Source organism: Trachemys scripta, chromosome 4 (assembly GCF_013100865.1).
Source record: "Trachemys scripta elegans isolate TJP31775 chromosome 4, CAS_Tse_1.0, whole genome shotgun sequence".
Classification (NCBI taxonomy): Eukaryota; Metazoa; Chordata; order Testudines; family Emydidae; genus Trachemys; species Trachemys scripta.
This window is the reverse complement of record NC_048301.1, coordinates 126,705,404-126,728,372: the sequence shown is the minus strand read 5'-3', so window position 1 is coordinate 126,728,372 and position 22,969 is coordinate 126,705,404. Positions and strand designations below refer to the sequence as shown.

At 50.7% G+C, this 22,969-nt stretch overlaps 1 protein-coding gene across 2 annotated transcripts in view; it reads right to left on the bottom strand.

The window, feature by feature from the left end:
* ITPR3 (inositol 1,4,5-trisphosphate receptor type 3) overlaps positions 1 to 22,495 on the bottom strand; it is a 106,728-nt gene extending 84,233 nt beyond the window's left edge. The window contains exon 1 of one of the 2 annotated variants that reach the window (XM_034767387.1): positions 22,207 to 22,495. Coding sequence is in view for 1 of the 2 variants with exons in the window: in XM_034767386.1 (XP_034623277.1) it covers positions 5,523 to 5,611 (89 nt within the window). In the remaining variant the exon portion in view is untranslated. Of the gene's footprint in view, positions 1 to 5,522; positions 5,809 to 22,206 lie in introns of those variants that run through there. The other variant, XM_034767386.1, reaches the window with a different exon arrangement.
* Positions 22,496 to 22,969: the final 474 nt, after the last annotated feature.

The window sequence follows — 22,969 nt, the reverse complement described above, 5'->3', positions numbered from 1 at the left end:
ACTTCTTTCCCCCCCCCCCCCCGCCCCTTTTCCTCCACTGAGTTAATGGGAAACCTCTAAAACACTAACACTATTGTTAAAGGGTGTAACTGGCACTGTTTGGCCCTAGGATACTTCTCCCCACACATTGGGTCTCTGCCACTATCTTAATCTTTGGAGATCACCCTTTCATTTCTCCAGGGAGCCTTTAATTACCTCCTCTATTCGTTCTAACTTGGTTATTTCTTCTAATTTAAGCATTCTGGCTAGTTTTATGCCCCAGTCCAGCAAAGTGCTTAAGCACTTGCATCGCTTTAAGAAAGTGAGCAGTCCCATTCGCTGCAGGGGGACTATTCAGGTATGAAGGTGCTTAAAGGCTATTCTAGACTGAGACCATGACACCACATGAGACTTGGGGGAACACCTTGTCTAGTGGTTAGAGCATGCGACTGATGCTCGGAGTGCCCTTAGCTCCCGTTGAAGTCAGTGGGAGTTGAGGAGGCTCAGCATACTGCAAAACTCAACCCTGGGCGTTAGGGTCTCGAGTTCTATTCCTGGGTCTGTCACCGAGTGCCCTTAGTCAAGTTTCTTCCCTGCTCTATGCCTCAGTTTCCCTATCTGTAAGATGAGGATGAATGACACCCTCCCCAGACAAGCTGGGGTTGTGAGGCTTAATTAACATAGGACCAGATTCTGATAGCCTTACTCCACAGGGGGTCCCACTGATCTCAGTGAGATTACTCTTCAAACAAAGTAATATACAGCACGGATAAAGCTATCTGAATCAGGCTAAAGTGCTTGGAGATCTTCCCGTGAGAACTGCAAAGTGCTGGTGTTTACTCTTAACAAGGGTCTCCGTTCTTTGACACAACAGACCCCAGGAATATAAGCTCACACAAGTCTCCATGCTGCCAGAACAAAAATTGAGTAGGGTTCCCTTGCAAGGTAGTGATATAACTTGCATTCATGTGTGTTTATGTAGGACATAAGCTTAGAGATTAGTTGGCCAATAGGTTCCTTGGCCGCTGCATGCCATAACTGATCGCTCAGCAGTCTATTTTGGTGGCAAAAGCTTGATAATGACCATTAACTGTTCAAGATGCCCCTTGGCCATATTCTGATCAAATTAGAACATAAGAGCAGCAATACTGGGTCAGACAAAGGTCCATCTAGCCCAGTATCTGGTCTTCCAATAGTGGCCAATGCCTGGTGTCCTAAAGGAAATGACCAGAACAGGTAATCATCAAGCAATCCATCCCCTGTTGCCCATTCCCAGCTTCTGGCAAACAGAGGCTAGGGACACCATCCCGGTCCATCCTGGCTAATAGCCATGGATGGACCTCTCCTCTATGAGCTTATCTGTTCTTTTTTGAACCTGGTTATAGTCTTGGCCTTCACAACATCCTCTGGCAAGGAGTTCCACAGACTGACTGTGTGTTGGGGGGGGGGGGGGGGTGGGGGGAGAATTCCCTTTGTTTGTTTTAAACCTGCTGCCTATTGATTTAATTTGGTGACCCCTGGTTCTTGTGTTATGAGGAGTAAACACTTCCTTATTCACTTTCTCCACACCAGTCATGATTTTATAAACCTCTATCATATCCCCCCTTAGTCGTCTCTTTTCCAAGCTGTATAGTCCCAGTCTTATTACTCTCTCCTCATATGGCAGCCATTCCGTACCCCTAATCATTTTTGTTGCCCATTCTGAACCTTTTCCCAATTCCAATACAACTTTTTTGAAATGGGGCGACCAGATCTGCACGCAGTATTCAAGATGTGGCCGTACCATGGATTTATATAGAGGCAATATGATATTATCTATCCTTTTCTTAATGATTCCCAACATTGTTTGCTTTTGTACTGCCGCTGCACATTGAGTGGATGTTTTCAGAGAACTATCCACAATGACTCTAAGATCTCGCTCTCGAGTGGCAACAGCTAATTTAGACCCCATCATTTTATATGTATAGTTGGGATTATATTCTCCCCTTAGAAACACACACACCCCTCCCATTGCCTCCACTAACAAATCATGCTGGTGTCCAAGGGCAGAAGTTGGCCCGGTACCTTCCATCCCACCAGAGGCTCTGAGCTGTAGCAGGGGGATGAACAAGAGAACAAGTCCCACAGTTTAAGACTACCCCTAGAGAGATGGCTCACCGTAGACAGCCCAAAAAACCCCCCACAGAACTTCAGCCAGAGCAATTCCCATTTCAAAGACCCTTTTTAAAAAGGATTTGTATTACCACAGCATCTAGGAATCCCAGTCACTGTGCAAAACAGAACAAGATGACTGCCCCTGCCCAAAGAGCTTCCAATCTAAATAATTCAATCAAGTTCATCCCCCTGCATGCCTTTGAGGATTGTTCCTTATACACTATTTGTGTGAGTTCTACCAGTCTCCTTTTAAATGACTCGAGCAACTACTTCCCTCAGGGGAGAATCCTGGTTAGTGTTCTGCTCCCTGTTACAGCCACTAAAGAAATTCTCTGGAGGAGGAGATCTAAGTTCCATTTCACTAGGTGTATGGAGCCATCCAACACCAAAGAGATCCTCAGAAAGGCAGAACCTTCTGTGTTAAAAAATTGCCTCTCAATGTCCCCTGTGAGTGCTTGGTGGTGGGTTTTTTTTTTCCCCCCCCCTACATATGCCACTGGGCCAAGTTCCACTCTGGCTCATACAGGTGCCAATCTGCCAGAACCCCAGTGATGTCCATGGAACAGCACTTTGTAAGCCCCGTGACAGCGAGAGGAGCAATTGGGCCCATCACACAGGCAGACCGTTTCAGAGACAATCCTACCTGTAGCCTACGCTACATAATGCTTCCACTCATTATGGTTGCTTGGCACCTAGAACCGGCTTCCATCATTCAAGACACTCCAGCTAACCAAAAGGATCGCACTTCAGAGTCTCCGTGTCAGCAATTCACCTTCCAGGACTGCAGCTTACTTTTCTCTCTGCTCTCTGGCTGCTGCTAGGGAGGATGTCAACACAGACGGATGGGGAGTTTCCGGTACTCTGCTCAGCTGAGTTTGAAGCGCTAGGGCCGGGGCTAGCTAAGCTATTTGACTAGCAAATGAACTAAACAAGATGCACACTGAAGAGAGCTTGGGAGACGCACTCTCAGCAAGTAACTCCACTTCTTTATCACAACAAACAATGATTTAAGGTGTGATTGTGCAGTTCCTAGCATCAAGTACAAGGATTTCATGCCCTGATCAGAGCGGGGGTGTAACTGGGATAACAATGAGCAAAGGAAAAGATATCAGTCCAAATACAATGTCCCAATAGTGAGATCTGTTAGTGTGTGGAATCATCTCCCAAGGGAAGGGGTAGGAACCCCATTGCTTTAGTCACTGCCAAGCAGACTGAACAAACCAACCATGGGGAAGAGAGACCTGGAGAACTGACCATAGAGGACAAAGCTGCATCGGCCTGGGAGGGCCCGGAAGGTCCAATAGGCCTGTGTCAGACAGACAATGTCACCAATCTGGCATACAAGCTACCCAGAGTAGAACTGCGGAGGTTAAAGAGAGTCTGCATCAGTGACCGGGACAGCTCTAGCATGGAGCCAGCGTAGAGGAGATCTCACCAAAATGACCTTGGGAACATTTTCCCCACTAGTTCAGGGCCATGCACAGTACTTGCGTGTCTGCATATGTATGTGTAAGTTTGTGTGCAAGTGGGTCTGTTTGTATGTGTGAAAATTTATGTGGGGTCGGGAAGGAATTTCCTCCAGGTCAGATTGGCAGCATCCTTGGGGGCAATTTCAACTTCCTTTGCAGCATCTAGGTGTGGGTCACTTGCCAGGATCCTGCCATTGAAGGGTCTTGGTGCATCTTGGTCCCTCCTATTCTCTGCCTGTAGCACAGTAATAGCTTAGTGTCCTGTGGGCTGTAATATGCGAGTCTCATTTCAGTTGTTGGGTTTAGGGTGTGGGGAGTGTTGGTGGCCTGTGATGTACCGGAGAGCAGACCGGATGATCTGGTGGTCTTCTCTGGCTTTATACTCTATGAGCACATTGTACAGGTGTGTTCATGTACGTATTTATAAACTTGGGTGCATGGTTGTAGGTGTGTTTTGTGCAGACACGCGCATGTGTCTGTATCTGCCATCGCCGTGTGTATTTATACCATAGGCAAGCGTGTGGAGCGGAGTGTGTGCGCGCATCAAGGTGCGTGAGAATTAGAATAGCTTATGGGATCAAATTCGGTTGTCGAAAGAGACAAACTTTTCTGTGTTTCTCGAAAGCTTGTCTCTCATCAACAGAAGTTGGTCCAATAAAAGAGATGCCCTCATCCGCCTTGTCTCTCTAATATCCTGGGACTGAGATGGCTACAGCTACACTGCAGATCTGTGTGTCAGCAGGGACTCAGCCAGAGAGAACCATAGGGTGTGTCCACGTCCCGCAGTCTGAATAAAGAATCCTCTTTGCATGCAACACAGCCCAGTCCTGCCTCCTCACTAAACCACAGGGGAATCCTCAGTCTCTCTCCAAGGTACAAAAGACTCCTGTGGGGTAGTTGGGGAGGGAAAGAAACCAGTGTAAATGGAGGGGAACTGAACCTTTAGCACCCAGGACACAAAGCCGTGCGCTATCCAACTAGTCCCCAAGTCGTATCGTGGATTTGCTGTCCCCACTTCAGTAGAGTGGCTTGCTTGGGGGAAAGATCGGCAAGAAGATGCCCAAAGCAGGGTGTCAGAGGGTGTGTCCCCTGGCCCAGAGCTGCCTTAACGTCACCCAAAAAAACCGCAGAGAGAATAGCCTGGCAGAGCCCCAGAGTTAAGGATATAGCCTTCTCCTGCCTCCCCCAGTGCACATGGGAGAAACTCCATGCAGGGGAATCATACAAGTTCAATATGGGAGCAACCTACCAGAGCATCAGCACAGACCCTCACAGGTGCAGAACACAGCCTCCCCGCACTGCCCAGAGCGAGGACCAAACATGCTTAGTTTGTAATGAAAGAGGTGCCAGGGCTCAAGCAATTTAACTTTCTCAACTGATGCAGCGAGCGGCCCAGAGGTGCCGGAGCGACGAACTGCTCAGCCCTGGCACTAATGAGGCACTGGGGACCATCAGTTATTTAACAGACCCAATACTTCAATATTAGTCTTGCCCATGATCTGCCACGGAACCTTACTGGGTACATCCCCGTGCACCTCACCCCTGCTCCCCAGGGGCAGCAAAACGGATCCCAATCCCCACCCCAGCAACACGTGGGGGGGAAGCGCAGTCGGCACACGCAAGGTGACAGGGCTGCAGGCAGGCAGCAATTGTCAGACTGGAGCAGAGTCAAGGGCCACCCAGTCCAGGATCTTGTCTCCAACAGCTGCTTCCGAGGAAGGTGCAAGTAACCTTACCGCAGAATCCGCCTCACCCTGACCTCTCTAGCTCTCTCTAGCGCCTTTGACCCAAGGCAGCCAGCCAGCCCTTTCGGGCTCTACCTAGCCACACAGTCACTTCCTCCCCCCCCCCCCCGCCCCAATAAATGAAAATAATCCCTCTCACTTAGCAGGCAGCCCCTCCAGGCGCTGGTCCACTCACCCCAGCGTGCTGATGAAGCCATTGACCGACCCTTCGGCGTACAGGGAGACGATGTCCCCGATGTGCAAGAAGCTGGACATCTCATTCATGATTCCCACGACCTGTCCCCGGCGGCGCCCTTCTTCCTGGAGTCGCGGTCCTCACCCCAGTTCCACCACCACGTGGGTGCACCGGAACCAGCGGTCCAAAGGATCCTTCCCCAACCCCGGAGCGGAGCCAGGAGGGAAGAAGTGGGGGGGTTACATGTGCTTCCCAGTGCAGGAGCGCGCAAACAGGCAGCGCTGGAGCTGGGCTGGGAGGGAGGGGGGAAATCAACTACAGATTTGCATGAGGGCTCCGGCATAGTTTGCTACCTGCAGCCAATGACAACCGACCAGGAAGTCCTGCTGAACCCAAGCATGCAAATTTCGCCTGCATGGGGTGCCCCGCCGTCCCAGGCCCCACCCCTTCTCCTTCCAACTTGGGAAACTCCTTGCTGCCCCGGAGCGGCCCCCGTGCGCCCAGGATCCCCATGCAGCGGGGTGGGGCTTTGACACACACACACCCCGCTCGCCGGGGCTCGCTCCCACCGCACCCGTTCACACGGGAGAGCGAAGGCTGCTCTGCTTAGTGCAGCCCGGGCGGTCACGCTGCGCTTGTCGGCTTCCTGTGCTCAATGGTGCAGGAACAGTTTGTATAGTGGGGGAAGGGGGTCTGAGAGCCATTGAACCAAACTAACCCCTGGATATGATGGAAACCGCTTCAAGGTGGTGGAGGGCGGTAGCCCCCCCCCCTTAGTTCCAGCACCTCTGTCCTGTGGGTGCCCGGGTGGTTCAGCCAGTGGGCTAGAGCCTTGGGGGCAGGTTCTCTGCCTTCCCCTCTGGTTTGGCTAGCAGCCCCTCGCTGGTACAGGCCCCAGGGCGATTTAACCCCAGCTGATGCATTTGCATGTTGGCCCTGCACCAGATCTCAGGGGAGCCACTAGGAAATGGGGGAGGGAGGGTTAAGCTGTGCAATGGGGCTTTGTAGCCCCTTGCCTTCAAAACAATGCTTCACTGATTTGGTTAAAGTTGTCTCCCCCTGACACACAGGATGTATAAACCAGGAATCCGGACTCCTAGTCCCCCTGCTCCAACCCATAGACCCCACTCCCTCAGAGCCGAGAACCAAGGCAGAGCCGTCTTCCCAGCTTCTCCTCTGTTCTAACCCCCGCACTCCCCTCCCATCACAGAGTTGAGGACAATCCCAGGGTGCCAGCTCCCAGTCCACTGCTCTAACCATTTGACCACATTTCCCTCCTGGATTTGGGAGTCCTGACTCGCAGCCCACCATTCTCGAACCCACTAGACCCCCCTCCCAAGCTAGGAGCTGAACACCCCTGAGTCCTGACTCCTGGTCTCCTTGCTCTTATTTCTGGGTGCTGAGATTAAGGATGAGAAGTTCCCCCCCGGAAGGAACATTTGGGAGGAAGAGCAGCGTGTTCAGGAGAGAATAGCTCTTTCAGACACTGCTGGAGAAGCCTGTGTGGATTTATTAAATAGGGAGATTTTGACCCACAGCGTTCTGTTTCCTCTGGGACTTGCTGGGGGGGGGGGGGAATTCAGCATTCACTGCATATGGGAATCCCCGGAGCCAGTCACTTCTGATTGGTTGCAAAGCAAGCCTGCAGAGAGCGCCAACCTGCCTTAGAGACCTTACCTCTCTCCACCCCCAACTCATCCATCCCCAGCCCTCCCTCTGTCCTGCAGTCTGGCCCTAGGGGATAAGAGAGCCTTCGCCTCCGCGGCCTACAAACAAACAGTGATGATAAAGCCTCATTTAGGGCCAGATTGGTCCCCACTCACATCTGAGGCAAGGACCAGACACCCTTACAACTCCTGAGGGCTAGCCACCCTAGAGGGCTTTGGGGGAAGGTGGAATTGGCCAGTTGTGGCAGGGACTGTGCCAGGTTCAGCACACTAGGAGGAGGTTTGGCATGGGGCTTTAATCTGGCCCATGCATAGCAAGGTGCTTTGAGAGGCAGTCTTACTACCCTAGAACACCCTCTGGAGAACTGGGGGGAGGGGGAGAAAGCCATCCCCAAAGCTTGGCTGGGTCTTATTGATACAATACATCTCACTGCACACAACACAGCCAAGAATCAGAGAGTTATGGAGCCCATGCAAGAATAAGGATTAGGAGACCTGTATGGGGGCAGAATATCCCACATCTCACCCAATCTGGCAGCGACTTTGTTCCTAATGAAGTGTCAGTGGAACAGCAGGATAGCCTCAGAGCACCTTATGGACACTGTAGTCATTCCAGTTCCATACGTTTAAATGGGATTCTCGCTCTTGCCCATTATCAGCAACATTTTTTTTAATTAAAAAAAGTCTCACGCTTTTGAGATTCATTTCCCCCAGCCCTTCCTTGCCAACAAACACCACACAACTTCTGAAATCTAAATCTTGCCCTAAAATGCGGGTTTTTTTCTGCTAGGAAACAGACAAATCCCCTGGCAGAACAGGGAAAATCTAGTGCAACTCTTACAGGGAAGCGGTGAGTTCAGGTCCAGCAGGATTAGCTGCCTTTTCAGCACAGGACGAATTTAGCATCCCCTATCCCAGAGTGGTGGAGGTGAGAATCAGAGAGAAACTTAACTGGTTTTAGCTGCAGTGAAGTTTTCTCAACATGGGCTCAGAGAAAATACCTCCAGAAATCAAACATATTGTTCTAGGAATTAGAGCACAGGACTCCCCGATTCTCTTCCTGGCCCCATCACTCTTTTGCTGTGTAACCTTGGAACCAGTCGTGATCCCTCCGTGCCTCAGCAAAATGGGGTTCGTGACGTCAGTCACTCACACGGGGTTTGGTTAATTAGCATTTGCAACGTGCTTTTGAGATCCCCAAGTGAAACCCGCTTCAGAAGTGCAAAATATTGTACTGAACCAATGCAAGGCTGGCCTGATTTCTGCTCACCAAGAGAATAGGGGACATGAAGCAGAAACCATTTAAAATAATGTTATAAATAAGATCAAGCTCAGACAGTCAGACCCCATTTCTAGCAGTCTGGTTCACAGCATCACAGGACTGGGTATTTTAGCTCAGCAACCCATCCAATTTGGTAGAACTGGCCAATACTTTATGTTTTGAAGGAAGGTGGAAACACTCTCCCAACACCTCATTGTATTGTAAAATGCTGTCCAGGGCTGGGGGAGGGAGGGGGGGGCGGGGTAAAGAACAGGTTCAGATAAGTGGCACTTATAATCAAAGCCCTTTACAATACTGGTAAAGGCTCATTATGCCCATTGTACAGATAGGGAAACTGTGGCTCCGATGCAGGTGACATGATTTAGCCAACACAATGCAGTGTTCTTCCCGGCTCTGCTATGGGTAAACCCCAAATCCTCTGCTTCTCCAACTTGATGTTCTAACAATTGGGCCATGCTGCATCCTAGAGGGCAGCTCTCCAGTTAAATGGTTAATCTATGGAGCAAAGATGCATCCGAAGAAGTGGGCTGTAGCCCACGAAAGCTTATGCTCTAATAAATTTGTTAGTCTAAGGTGCCACAAGTACTCCTGTTCTTTTAATCAAAACCTAGGATCCTAGTCACCCCACATCCCCCCCCCCAACAGTAGGACAGATCAGATCCACAAAATCCCAAACTTCACAGTCTCAGCCCCCCCACCCCCTGGGGTTAAACCCCTTCGAGCTCAGCTGGTGCAAACCTTAAGCTTCACATATGTCAGTACTGGATACAAATATATCCACCCCCGTGACATGGAGTAAATGGAAGGGCCTCACCAGCCACTAATAAACTATTTGAAACAAGAATCCAGCACTGTGGGCAGGCAATTTCTCGGAGATTACTGTATTTGTCTGTTGGTTCAGGAGCTGAGCCATCGGCCCTCTGCATCATAACCACCACCCCAGACATGCTATAATCACTCAGAAAGGCACTGCCTGCCACGTGGCTTTTGCCTAATGAATCTCTGCTTATTCACTTGCAGACTGATGGACTTTTATGCCACAGTTTGCTGGGGGGAGTATGAAATTGGGTGGGTTTTGCACCCCTCGGGTCTCAGTTTAAGATACTGGATTAAATGCAGGAGACAAGAGCAGAGGATGTACTGTATGCGCAGGGCAAGGTAGAGGACCCAGGGCTCCCAATGGATGCTTAAGCCCTACTGACTGACTACAGCAGGAATTCGGGTGAAGGAAAGGGCCAGGATTGGGCCCATTACTCCATAGCCAGGTAGACCGAGGGCAGGCCTTAAGCCCTTTGGGTCTGAATAGACATTAGCTGCTTGGTCAGACAGATGGGCGGCCAAGTGGAGGCGTGAGCCACTGGACACATGGGTTGTGCGTCCCCAGTCCAAGAGAGCGGGGGCACGTTGCTGCTCCCCACTCCAGAGCCCAGCTCTTTAACTCAAGCTGTAATGACTCATGCTTGTAGCACTGCAGGCCCTGGGTTCAGACCCAACAGCTTGATAGTTCAACCCTCCAGGGCCAGGCTTGGGCTGAGAGGTTGTCAAGCCCGTGATTGGCCCCTGGGTAGTGTCGGAGGGAGGTGGCCTCATCATAGGGGTCTAGTTTCTCATTTTGGGTTTTTAAAGGGACCACTAAGCTCAATTTGCTTCTAGAAGAGGGAGCAGTTTAAGGGAGATGGCCTAGGGAGCGAGTGTATAGGGGCTATTGGTGGAGGGGGGGGGGGTTAAGGAAGGATAGAAAGGAGGAGAGGAAGACAAGAGACAGGCCACAGCAAACCTGCCATTGTTTGGGCCACCTCTGGGCCTCCCGGCCCCATCTCACCTCTGCACTCCTTCACTCCACAGGCCTGGTTTTCAGAGGCACGGAGCACCCGCAGCTCCAGCCGGAGTCAGTGGGAGCTGCAGATGGCTAGCGCCTCTGGCAAACTAGGCCAGGAGCACCAAAGCAGAGCAGCCCCTTGGCACAGGACACCATGGGATGCCCTGCCTGCCTCCCTGCTGCCAGCAGTGCTCACTCCCCGCTCCTGCCATTCTCTGGGCCCCAGGCCCTATGGCTGGGGGAGATAGGGCAGTTATAAATAAGAGTTTCCTTCCTCCCCCTTTAAGCCACATGATAAATAACACTAGAGTTTCTCCCTCCCGGAAAGGAAGTGGCTGTGGATGCGAGGCTGGTGACTCAGTGCAGTAACAGCAGAGTCATCCCCGGGCTCCAAGGTGTGGTCTCCATGCCTGGCACAGCTGCAGACACATTCCTTTCCTGTGGTGCAATCCACCCCTCCATGGGCCGCTGCTTCAGCACCGGGTCCTTCCCGCCTCGCCCAGCACCCTAGAGGCTCCTTTGAGGCTCCTCTCCGCCCACCCGCACGCCCTGCTAAGCTGATCACTTTTCACACCGCTGCCTTGCGTAGACAGGCGCCTTCCCTTCCCGCCAGCATCTGTATGGACTCAGCCACAGACACTTTTCATCCAACACGTTCCCACGCAGGCGAGGGGAAGAGGTGGCCACAGAGGACCGCTTTGGAGCCAAACACCTTTTAAAGGCCTGGGACCACAGCCAGGCTGTCCATCACCTCCAGTTCGTGATGGGCTGCGCTGTGTAGTCATGGCATGGCAAAGCGGCAGGAGCAAAGAGCCAGGGAGGGAACAAGGGGGAAGCGCTCACTGGTGGGGCAAGGCTGTAGGATGGGAACATGACAGGGGGCAACCTGTCTGAAGGGACCGGTGAAAGCGGGTTGCCTGGCAGAGGTGGGTCTTTGAATATGGAACAAAACTGCGTTAGAGACCACATGGCGATACCTTAACATGAGCCCTTAGGGCAAGGGGGGGCCTGTTGGGAATGGTCCTTCACAGCACTAAATAACCAAAATGGGCATTTGTCATCCAAAGCCACTGCGCCCTTAACACCTAGAGCCAAAGGGAAGCCAGGGCTGGCCCAGGCCAAGGGCTGAGAGCTCCTCCACATGTAAAGGGGTGGAGAGAAGGAGGAAAAGGCGGAGGTAAAATACTGTGGTCACGCAGCTAGGGTGTGGGTCACAGGGTTCTAGACTGGGCTCTGCTGCTGACTTGCTATGTGACCTCATACAAGCAAGTCACTTCCCGCTCTGTGCCTCGGTTTCCCCACCTATAAACTAGCACGTAGGTGAGAGCCAGCGTGTGGCGCTCAGGAGAGAGACGGGGACTAGATGGATCTATAGCTTTACAGGGAAAAGCTAAGGCGCTAGTTGGGTACGTCAACATGGCAGCGGGGATGGAGCTGCCCAGCCCAGACAGATTCCTGCTGGCTCTGCTTGGGCTAATGCACTGAAAACAGCAGCATGGACATTGTGGCTCGGGCTGTAAAGCACACCCCCTGGGTCGCTAGCTAGCCTCGTCTCTGCCACCATCCATGGGTATTTTTAGTGAGCTAGTGAGAGTCTGTCTACCCAGGCTGGGGGGCCTTGCTCCCAGCTGCAGTGCAGACATACCTCTAGAGACCAAAGGGGGAGTGGGGTGATTGGGGCCAAATAACCTTCCCCCTAGTCAGGGGGAGTTACAGCCCCCAAATATGCTTAATCCTCTGAGGGCACGAGTCAGCAATAGCCCCAGTTCTGGAGCCTTGACTCTATCTCAAGCAGGAGCAGCTCATGCTTTTAGCTCTGGAGATGCCTGGTCCAGTCCACAATGTGCCGGCCCTCACAGAGGCACAGGGAGCAGGAACAAACTGCAGCCTCTGAATGGGACTTGTGCAAAGACTGCTCCCTGATAGCATCACCTGGGCCACTAGCCACCCCAAAGGGATCACAGACCAGACCGAGCCAGTGCAGGCATGCGCTAGGAGGTGGTAGAGTGGGTATAAATGCCCACCTGAGGCACAAGGTCTTCCTAAGCTCGCCTGAGACAATTCAGCACACAGGCCAATGCCCTGGCTCTAGCCATCTGGTGCAATAAGTCAGGGTTGAATGTATAACAAATAACTTGAAGTCACTCAGCCAGCAACTGCTGGGCACTGGAAGAGCCAAGCAGCTCACAATAGGAAATAGAAAGTAACTGCAGCCTCCTTTGTTTCAGGAGGAGACACTGGGGCCCTTGTATCCGTAACAGAGTCAGAGAGGAAGGAATTCTCTGGCAATAAGAGCACATAAAAGGGGGATTCTTAGGCTGCGAGACAAGTTTCTCTCCCACCCCGCTGGCTTTGGCTACGTTCTGAGCTCAGCTGCTGCCCAGACACACAGTGAAATCAGGCAGGGTTCTGTGTGGCGGCTTTCATGCAAGCGGTGTCTGCCCTCCCACCCCAAAACACTTCTCAGAGAGCAGTGGAGGGCAGAAGAGACAGAGCCAGACAGGCCCAAAGTTCATAGCTACTTGGATCCAGAGGTTTATTTTAGCCTCATTCACTTCTGATCCCACCTGGGAATTAGGAGAGACAATAAGAGGGAAAGATTCAGGGAAGACTGTTGCACACAGTGAGGAGCTGCAGGGAAGAAGGCTCTTGCGCCAACAGTGCTGATGCTATGTGAAGAGACAAAGAGGTGGCCCGGTTGGAGTGGAGGAAGATGGGAGGGGAGGATAGGAAAGGTCCATGAAATCTGTTGCAGCAGTTCTATTGTGGGCGTGAACACACCTAAATGGGCTACAAAACCTCCTGGCAAAATGCATTGCATCCCCCTCTAGTGGGCTGCTCCAGTATAGAGGATAAGAGTCCAGTGCAACTTCCATCTAATGGAATTGCTACCATCAATGCTGAAGGTTTGATCCCTGCTAACCAGCCCATCAAAGGGGTTGATCTGAACTTCTACAGCGCTGCACACTGAAGAAACCAAATATAATTTTCCTTTTAAAAAAGGGAGGGGGAAATCAATGTTTCCTTGTGCAGAGTTTAATAATCCCCTGTGGTAACTCGATTAATCATCTAAACAAAGGCCAGTTTCCTCCCAGCCATCCCATCTGCTCGCTCATAAGGTAGGATTTGTAGCATCCTAAGGGGTCCTTTGCATGGCAACATACCCTGATGAAATATCCTGGGGGACAAAGTCAGCTGGTTAAGGCAGGAGGAGAAATCGGGCTGGCAGAGAGGGAATGCTAGTTCAGACAGATATCGGTATGGTATGGGGGAAAACACACATTTACTGGCAAAGCACACTGCTCTCTTATTCAAGTTCTTCTCTCTTGTCAATTTCACCAGAAAGTCCCTCAAGCTTCCAACAGGTCCATTTCTTAATTTATGGCTCTTTCCAGCTGGTAGACGCTTGTGTTTTAGGGATATTCATAGAATATCAGGGTTGGAAGGGACCTCAGGAGGTCATCTGGTCCAACCCCCTGCTCGAAGCGGGACCAATCCCCAACTAAATCATCCCAGCCAGGGCTTTGTCAAGCCTGACCTTAAAAACCTCTAAGGAAGGAGATTCCACCACCTCCCAAGGTAACCCATTCCAGTGCTTCACCACCCTCCTAGTGAAAAAGTTTTTCCTAATATCCAACCTAAACCTCCCCAACTGCAACTTGAAACCATTACTCCTTGTTCTGTCATCAGGTACTGCTGAGAACAGTCTAGATCCATCCTCTATGGGACCCCCTTTCAGGTAGTTGAAAGCAGCTATCAAATCCCCCCCTCACTCTTCTCTTCTGCAGACTAAACAATCCCAGTTCCCTCAGCCTCTCCTCATAAGTCATGTGCTCCAGCCCCCTAATCATTTTTGTTGCCCTCCGTTGGACTCTTTCCAATACTGCAGATAGGGGATGCTTTGTCAGGAATCCAGGAAGATTATCCAGCCCTGCCACTCATCTGCTGCTCAGAACTTTTGTCAGGACCAGCCCCGGAGCTATCCCGAGTTTGCACTGATCTCTACGGCCATAAGCAATAGCCCCTCCCACGAGTCATCAGCAGGGTGCAAACCTCACCACCAGAACACAGACCTCTGCCACTTGAGCTAAAGGAGTAACTCCATTAGGTGGCCACAGAAAGCGGTTATCCTCTGAGCAGACTAGCTACTGGAGGGGGCACAATACACACACTATACAAGCATGCCACACACACACACACCCTGCAGCTAACTTCATTCCCTTTGGCAGTTTACAAAACACCATGGCCAGAATGCAGTTTGGCTGGGAACACGTGCCCGGAAGCTGGGAATTGGGAATCAGATGATCTAGCTGCAATCAGGAGAGGAGGATCAGCCCTGGGGAGGAAGGGGGTCAGGCCAAGTAAGGAAATTATGGGGGGGGGGGGGGGGAAGAGCTGCATTTATGAAGTGTCACCTCCTAGCTGCTGATGAGCAGAAGGAGAGAAACCATGAACCAGAATGTTCATCCTCCCATGCTGTGAAGGGTTAATTGAATTCAGTACTGATGACACTTTGTACTTGGGTTTAAAAATATACTCAATCCCCTGTTGGCTTAGCTCTATATGAGTTGCAGGTAAATTTCCATAGTTGAGCCAATAAACTTCCCTAGGGAAATTTAGGCTTTTGTATGATTAAAAGGGGCAAAAATAATAGTGGGAAATTAAATATAGTATGGAACAAAAAAAACCAATTAGCAGCTGCCATTAGCGACACTGGGCCAGCACTGGGACAGGCGCCGCAGTCAGGTGGAAAGGGACAAGGCTAGGGGAAGCATTAAAGAGTGGCTATCGGAAATCATAGCCGGCTTTTTCCGGCACAGAGATTCTCTCACTCCCTGGCTGGGCCGGGCCTGGCGATTGGACCAGGGAATTCTAGGCTTGGAACTGCCAAGGCCCTGCGGGCAGCTTGCCCAGAGCTGGGCAGCCACACGTAATTGGCATGTAAATTTGGTAGCATTTTTATCAAAAGCAAACACGTCCAAGAACAATTTGCTTGTGCGTGTAACTTCCTTGGTAGGTGAATACAATCTGAGCTCTCCAATGGGGTGGAGAACTGACATATGCCCTTCCCCATTAGGCAGGGAGCAGCCAGCAGCAGGGACTGGATGACACCTCCTCTCTTTGCCCCTCCACCCAACTTTCACCCCTCACCCTGCTGACACCCCCTCCCCCCCGACACTTCCCCTGGTAACTTTCTACTCAGCACACTTCTTTCACAGGTTGAAAGTCAGCAGATCGCTCCTGGTTAATTGCCTGGTCTGATCAGCTGATTGCCAATGGGGGCCAGGGCCAATGTGGACAGGCTTAACTACTTTGCAACTAACTGCCTGATTTGTCGATCACTGGCCATTTCATTGGCTCCTGTTTAATCGATTCACTGATTACTTGACTGGCTCCCCATCTAATGCATTTGCTCTACATTCACTGACTTGTACCCTAATCAAGATCTCCCTCTAAACACCCTGAGCCCTCACTGTCCCCTTCCTTCCTACTTCTCTTCCACATCTTCTTCGTCAGCCTCTACACATCTTACCTCCATCTCACCCCCATATTTCCACTGCCTCTTCTGCCACCTCCTCCTTTCCTCCAGTGACACTCCCCCCACCCCATCCTAGCTCTCCCACCACACACACACACACACACACACGTAAGAATTGCAGGGTTTTTTTGTACCCCCTCCTCTCACTCTTCACAAGTTATTAGTCTTCAGACTACAAGCCCTTCGAGGCAGAGACTGTACAGTGCCCAGACTTATTTGGGGCCTGTGGGGTGCTCTTGTAATGCAAATATAAAAAGACACTGGTAGTAACATAAGAACTGCCATTCTTGATCAGACCAGGGGTCCATATAGGCCCCTATCCCGTCCCTGATGGCGGACAGGATCAGATGCTTCACTAGAAGACAAGATACCTGAAAATTACATAACAACCTGCTCAGAAAGGAAGTGTCTTCCTCACCCCAGGCAGTCAGCTCATGTTCTAAAACCTGATGGTTTTACACCCATTAGACATTCATGGCCAGATTTTCCAGAAGTGCCCAGTTCCCAACACGCTGAGCATTGCTGCCAACTTGGCCACTTATTATGGAGCCTAGGTGGGAGCTGAACTCTTGAAAACCTGCCATTTCTAGATCAACATAATTTATTCCCAAGAAGAAAATGACAGGGTGCCACACTGAACAGGGCCTGCTTGGAGGGTAAAACAACGCTGCTTCTCTCAACAGCTCTCCCGTGTGCATGGAGAGATTGATTACTGAGTCAATTAGCATTTCCTCTATATCCCACGGGCCTGCACTGGCCCCACTGCCTGGATTGCACTCAGCGTACAGCAATGAAAACGCTTATCGGCGAGTGGATGGGAAGTGTACTCAAGTGCTAAGTGCAGGCCGTGGGCACCATGCCCATAACAGGTGGGAGAGTTCCAGTGAAAGCACGCATCCCAATCTCACGGCTTCAGAGCTCAGGAAGGGGCCGTTCTGAATTCTTCCACTGGCTACACTGGGGGTTAGGTCAGCTTAACTACGCCGCTCAAGGGTGTGAATTTTTCACACCCCAGCCAGCGTCCTTTAACCGACCTAATTTTCTAATGTACACCAGGCCTAAGAAGAGGGGGAAAGTGAAGGCCTGGTCTACACTAGAAAATTAAGTCTGCTTAACTCTATCCCTCAGGGGTGTGAGAAATCCACACAGAGGCATAGGTAGAGTCTACACTGACGTGCTGCAGCGATAGCATTTCAAGTGTGGACAAGCCCTAGGAGGTCTCCATTCCCTCCCTTCTCTCTGGCCTTAAAACTTCATCTAAAATAGCCGGTTTTAGATTCATCCCCTCCCCTGGTAACTTTTTAATACTCATGACTGCCAAACAAACTTTAAATTACAGCCTTGGTAGAACCACATGCTCTGCTACGGAGTAGTTTGAGTTACTGCTAGACGGGCCTATGACCAGGCTTCCCCCACCCCCAGCAGGCTGAGCCACTAACTCACTCCCTGGGGAAAGCAGGTAAGATGCGGGAGCTGAAGGGAAAAGATATTGCCTGTCAGCTCAGCTTTCCCCAGGCAACAAGGTGCCAGGAACAACGGCGGTTAAGTAGCCCCGTGGGAAGCATGGCCTCCAAGGTTTGCATTTGGGATCGGTTTTATGAGCCTCTTTGATGTGGGGATGAAAGGAAATGCACTGTGGGAATGAATGGGCTGATGCAGCCGTTTTATGGCACTGGGCTCCATGGAGCAGCTCTGTGTAAATTGGAGTCACACCAGGGGAAAAAGGAGAATTGGCTCACTGCGTGGGAGTTGTGTACTGCTGGGTGGGATTGAGAGGCATCGGAGTTATGTGCAGGCCTTGCACGCTCTGGGGATATGCCTCCATCTCACCAGTGCAAACAAGGACATTTGCATTGGAGGAGCTCACTGCCATTTCCAGCAGGGGGTAGCCACTCTGCTGAGAGTCACAGCTTGCTTGGTCTACCATAGGCGTTTGTGTCACTGCAACCGAGGGCAGCCTCAGCACCTCTGGGCCTGGCTGCTTAGAGCCCCGGCACCTCTGGGCTTGCTGCATCAGTTATGAAGAAAAAAAAATTGCTTGAGCCCCTGGACCTCTTTCATTACAAATTAAGCACTGCTGCACCCACCCTGACAGCTGACATGAGACAAATCTCCAGTGTAGACAAGGTCTTAGGAAGAGATCCTGGTGCTAGTGTGGCTGGAGGCGTTTTGCCATTGGATTTCATGGGATCCTAGTTGGCCCAGTAACACTTTTGGAAACACTGCATCCCACCTGCATGATTCTTGGGGACCCCTGGAGCCTGACCTCGCCAAGCTGAACTCCCAATGGTCTGGAGGAACAAGCACACGGCTAGGAGTCAGACAGACCTGACTTCTAGTGCCAGCTCTGTCAGGCCCTACCCCAGTCTCTTCATTTTGTGCCTCCATTTCCCCAACGATAAAACTGGGATAACACCACTCACCTCACAAGGAGTTTGTGAGGACTAATTAGCTCACTCAGTCTTGCACAAGACTTCGAACATGCAGAGCACGACATACTGTAAGTTATTGCCAATTCCCACTGGGGTCAATTTATGATCACCTGGGTACTCCTAAAAGGGCACAAACTGTTACCAAGGAGTAGGAGACTGCTAATACCTGCACCTGCTGGCAGGGAGAACCCTGCACAAGACTCACATGGCACTATAGCTAGACACACAGGGCAGCCCCTGAGAGGTGAATTATTGGCTAGTACAAGCCAGGGCTTTCTCTCTACCCTGTTATTAATGGGTCTAGGACAGGAATCTCTGCAGCAGGCCACTAAATATCGGTCCGTCTTCCATAGCAGCCATCTGGGGATCACTGCCCTCTCCTGGGGAGTGGCTCCTTACTTTGGAAGGCATGGAAAAAGATTTGGCCATTTGCAAATGGAACAATGCGCCAATCTTCCTCCATGAAAGGAGCTGGTGCATTTGCATCTGGCCCGTCTGAGATCACCTTGAGGGGAATCCTATGCTGTTTATTGCTCAGGCTCTGGTTAGACAAACATCAAGATAAATCAGAGCCCAGCCCTACGCACAGTTAAATAAGCAGGGAAGGGGTCAGTTTTCAAAGCACTACAAGACTGAAGCACAAATGCTGCTCAGACATCTGCCCCAGGTAGATGCTTCCCCCCACACGTATGTGCATCAGCCATTTAGCAAGGGCACACATACACCAAAACCCTGCAATGGTCTGAGCCCCGCAAAGGGAGCAGGCTGAGGGACCAAAGCACTCACAGCTGTGCACATTAGCTCAGTGGGTCTCACCTGTTCATCTCTCTAGGGTAGGGAGTCCATGCTGTGCAACCAGGCTGGCCTTGAGTCAGAGCACTTACTTGTTGCTTTTTCTTGATAGAGGGAAGCACAGGCTGCTGGCTAGTGAGACAAAGCCCCCCCCCCCACCTGGCTCCCACAGGAAGTAGCCCCCACCTTTTCAGGCAGAATGACAGATGGACTACTTTTAAAGGCCTCATCACATCTAATTAAGGGGGGGAGGCTGAGTCAATGTACTCAGGGGCTCTTTTTCCCACCTGGAGCCTGTTCATAATTAGAGAGGGTCCAGAGAAGAGCAACATGAATGATTAAAGGTCTTGAGAACATGACCTATGAAGGAAGGCTGAAAGAATTGTGTTTGTTTAGTCTGAAAAAGAGAAGACTGAGAGGGGACATGATAGCAGTTTTCAGGTATCTAAAAGGGTGTCATAAGGAGGAGGGAAAAAACACTTGTTCACCTTAGCCTCTAAGGATAGAACAAGAAGCAATGGGCTTAAACTGCAGTAAGGGAGGTTTAGGTTGGACATTAGGAAAGAGTTCCTAACTGTCAGGGTGGTTAAACATTGGAATAAATTGCCTAGGGAGGTTGTGGAATCTCCATCTCTGGAGATATTTAAGAGTAGTCAAGTATCAGAGGGGTAGCTGTGTTAGTCTGAATCTGTAAAAAGCAACAGAGGGTCCTGTGGCACCTTTGAGACTAACAGAAGTATTGGGAGCATAAGCTTTCGTGGGTAAGAACCTCACTTCTTCAGATGCAAGTAATGGAAATCTCTAGAGGCAGGTATAAATCAGTATGGGGATAACGAGGTTAGTTCAATCAGGGAGGGTGAGGTGCTCTGCTAGCAGTTGAGGTGAACCAACCCATGCAACAAACCTCGATGCCAACTCTGCCCACATATCTACACCAGCAACACCATCACAGGACCTAACCAGATCAGCTACAACATGACCGGCTCATTCACCTGCACATCCACCAATATTATATATGCTATCATGTGCCAGCAATGCCCCTCTGCTATGTACATTGGCCAAACTGGAGAGTCACTACGCAAGAGGATAAATGGACACAAGTCAGATATCAGGAATGGCAATATACAAAAACCTGTAGGAGAACACTTCAACCTCCCTGGCCACACAATAGCAGATGTGTGGGTAGCCATCTTACAGCAAAAAAACTTCAGGACCAGACTCCAAAGAGAAACTGCTGAGCTCCAGTTCATTTGCAAATTTGACACCATCAGATCAGGATTAAACAAAGACTGTGAATGGTTAGCCAACTACAGAAGCAGTTTCTCCTCCCTTGGTGTTCACACCTCAGCTGCTAGCAGAGTACCTCACCCTCCCTGATTGAACTAACCTTGTTATCTCCACACTGATATATACCTGCCTCTGGAGATTTCCATTACTTGCATCTGAAGAAGTGAGGTTCTTACCCATGAAAGCTTATACTCCCAATACTTCTGTTAGTCTTAAAGGTGCCACAGGATCCTCTGTTGCTTTTTATGGCTTTTTAATGCATCTCCTGCGGCTCTTTGCAGCACATGATATTAAAACACTGTGTGATTTAATGATTAACCAATCAGGATGCTTTTACTGTGTTATTAATCAACTGTAGTTGATAAAATAGTAACTTGGTCAGTCAATTTGCTGGGAGAATAATAGAGTAAATGAAACAGTGAATTCACACTACTGTGGCTCTTTGGGGTAATGTTGATCCCTAATTTGGCTCCTGAACCACTGAGGTCTGAATATTACTGTTTTAAACCATAGGAGACAGTCCCAAGCTAACAGAAGAGACAGTAGCTTCCCATGTGTAAGGGGACTGTTGCCCCTTACTAACATTCAGTGGGGGTGTTTTGGTTGGCTGCTCCCAGCACTAAAAGGGGAGGGGTCGATGGGAAATCAGGACCCTGAGACTGACAGTCCCCAGGAACAATGGCAAGAGGCCAATGTTCCAGGTCAGCCTGATTGACAGGGCGGGCAGGCTAATCAGCATGACAGGAGGCCAGGGTGGGTCTCGTCCTCTGTGTGAGTTGGAATTGCCTGGGTCAGACTGAGTGGGGCCTAGCTAAGGAGAAAGCAGGGGCCCAAGCTGAGCTAGGGAGCAGAGCCGGGCCAGATCCAGAGGGGAAAGAGGCGCAGCCACAGAGCCAGAGACGCAGCCCAGGGAGAGCAGATCCTGTGCTGGGAGCAGAGCTGCAGCCACAGAGCCAGGTGTGGTGAGCAAGTGGGGCCAGCCAAGGGGGGACCTGGGCAAAGGGCCCAGCACAGAAAGACACCCCTAGCCAAGGGCCCTCGCAGGCCAGACCGGGAGGGGGACCGTAACCCGACGGGGGGCTGACGCTGGGAAGAAGGGTCCCACCACTCAAAGTGTTGGGGTTGTGTGGCCACCACCATTGCAAGTGTACAACCCGCAGCATCCCTGCAGCACAGCCAGGGTCTGAGAAGGAAATCTGGGACCTACAAGGAACAGACTGGGAACTGCCCTTATGTCCAGAGACACTGTTTGTGATGTTCCCTGCCACAGAGCGGGGTGATGTGTTTTCCTTTAACCTCTCCCATTTTTCCTTATTCTTTTCTTTAGATTGTTAATTAAACAACTTGTATTTGCTTTAAATTGTATGGAATAATCAGTGGGTCAGGGAGGTGCCCAGTGCAGAGAGGGTACCCCGGAGTGGGGACACCCTAGCCCTTGTCCTAGGTGACCACAGCAGGGTTGGAGGTTGAGCCCCCCAGGAATCCTGGGCCCAGCCTTGTTGGGGTTACGAGGACTCTGCCAGACAGGAGAGTGGAAGGGGAGCCCTCAAGGGCAGGGAGGCATCTGGGTAAAAGGAGTGGGAGCAAGGACTCAGATCCTTTCGCTAGCCCACTTCACCGGGGTAGTGCAGAAGCCAGGAAAGTTCCCCACAGTAGCGGGACCATTCCCCCGCTTACACATGCATGGTTCAGAGGCTATTAAAAAAGGAAATACAGAGACTTTTTTATTTACAGGACCATGGATGGCTTTTAAAAACTGGATTGTGGATAATAGCAGATTAATGTTACATATTATACAGCACCTTTCAGCCCACCAGATCCAAAAGCATTTTGTAAATGACACTAGATAAGGATCCCTTCACTTACCATTAAGGTACAGCAGTTTGGGCAGACTTCTCAGAAGGGCTCGGAACTCAGCATGCTGGGGGCGGAATGTTGTTTAGAAAACCTGGCTCTAATTGTGGATTGCCGAGCTCCTGAAAATCTGGCCTCAGCTGGGCAAGGGGCACTAGCTGTTTGAAAGGTATCCAGCAGCACTCTCAACTCTTTAGGACAGGAAGTGAAGCACGGTTATTGGCGTGAGGCTGTGTGGTGGCAGAATGCAATTGCCCCAATTGGAATATCAAACTGGGACATGAATCACACCGACTTGTAAAGCACCATGTTCTCTCTAATGGCCCCAAGCAGTCAGGACTACCATTAACATCTCATCTGAAGGCCTCTGGTAGCACCGCAAACCCTAGCCCTGTGCTGGGACATTAGTTCGTTATTAATTCAGAGAGACAACACGGTTGTGTTTCAGATTACTGGGAGATGCTCCAATCCAAGCCACAGTGCTTGCTGCTGAGGTATCATTAGACCACAGCTAGAATGATGAATGCAGTGTAAAAATATGGATTGAGAGGTGAATAACTGAGGTTCATTGATCCTGTCCGACCGCTTGGCCGTGCATCTGGCAATGATTAAATTCCCAAGGTCCTCCCCCATCCTGTACTGCGCTCATTATAAAACCTGGGATGGATTTTCAGGGGGCTGGTCCTTTGGTTGTTCCACAGTTCTGGTCAGGAATATAGAAAAGATGTTGCTAGGGCTTTAAACACACACCGTTGCAGCACATTAGATTTTCCTT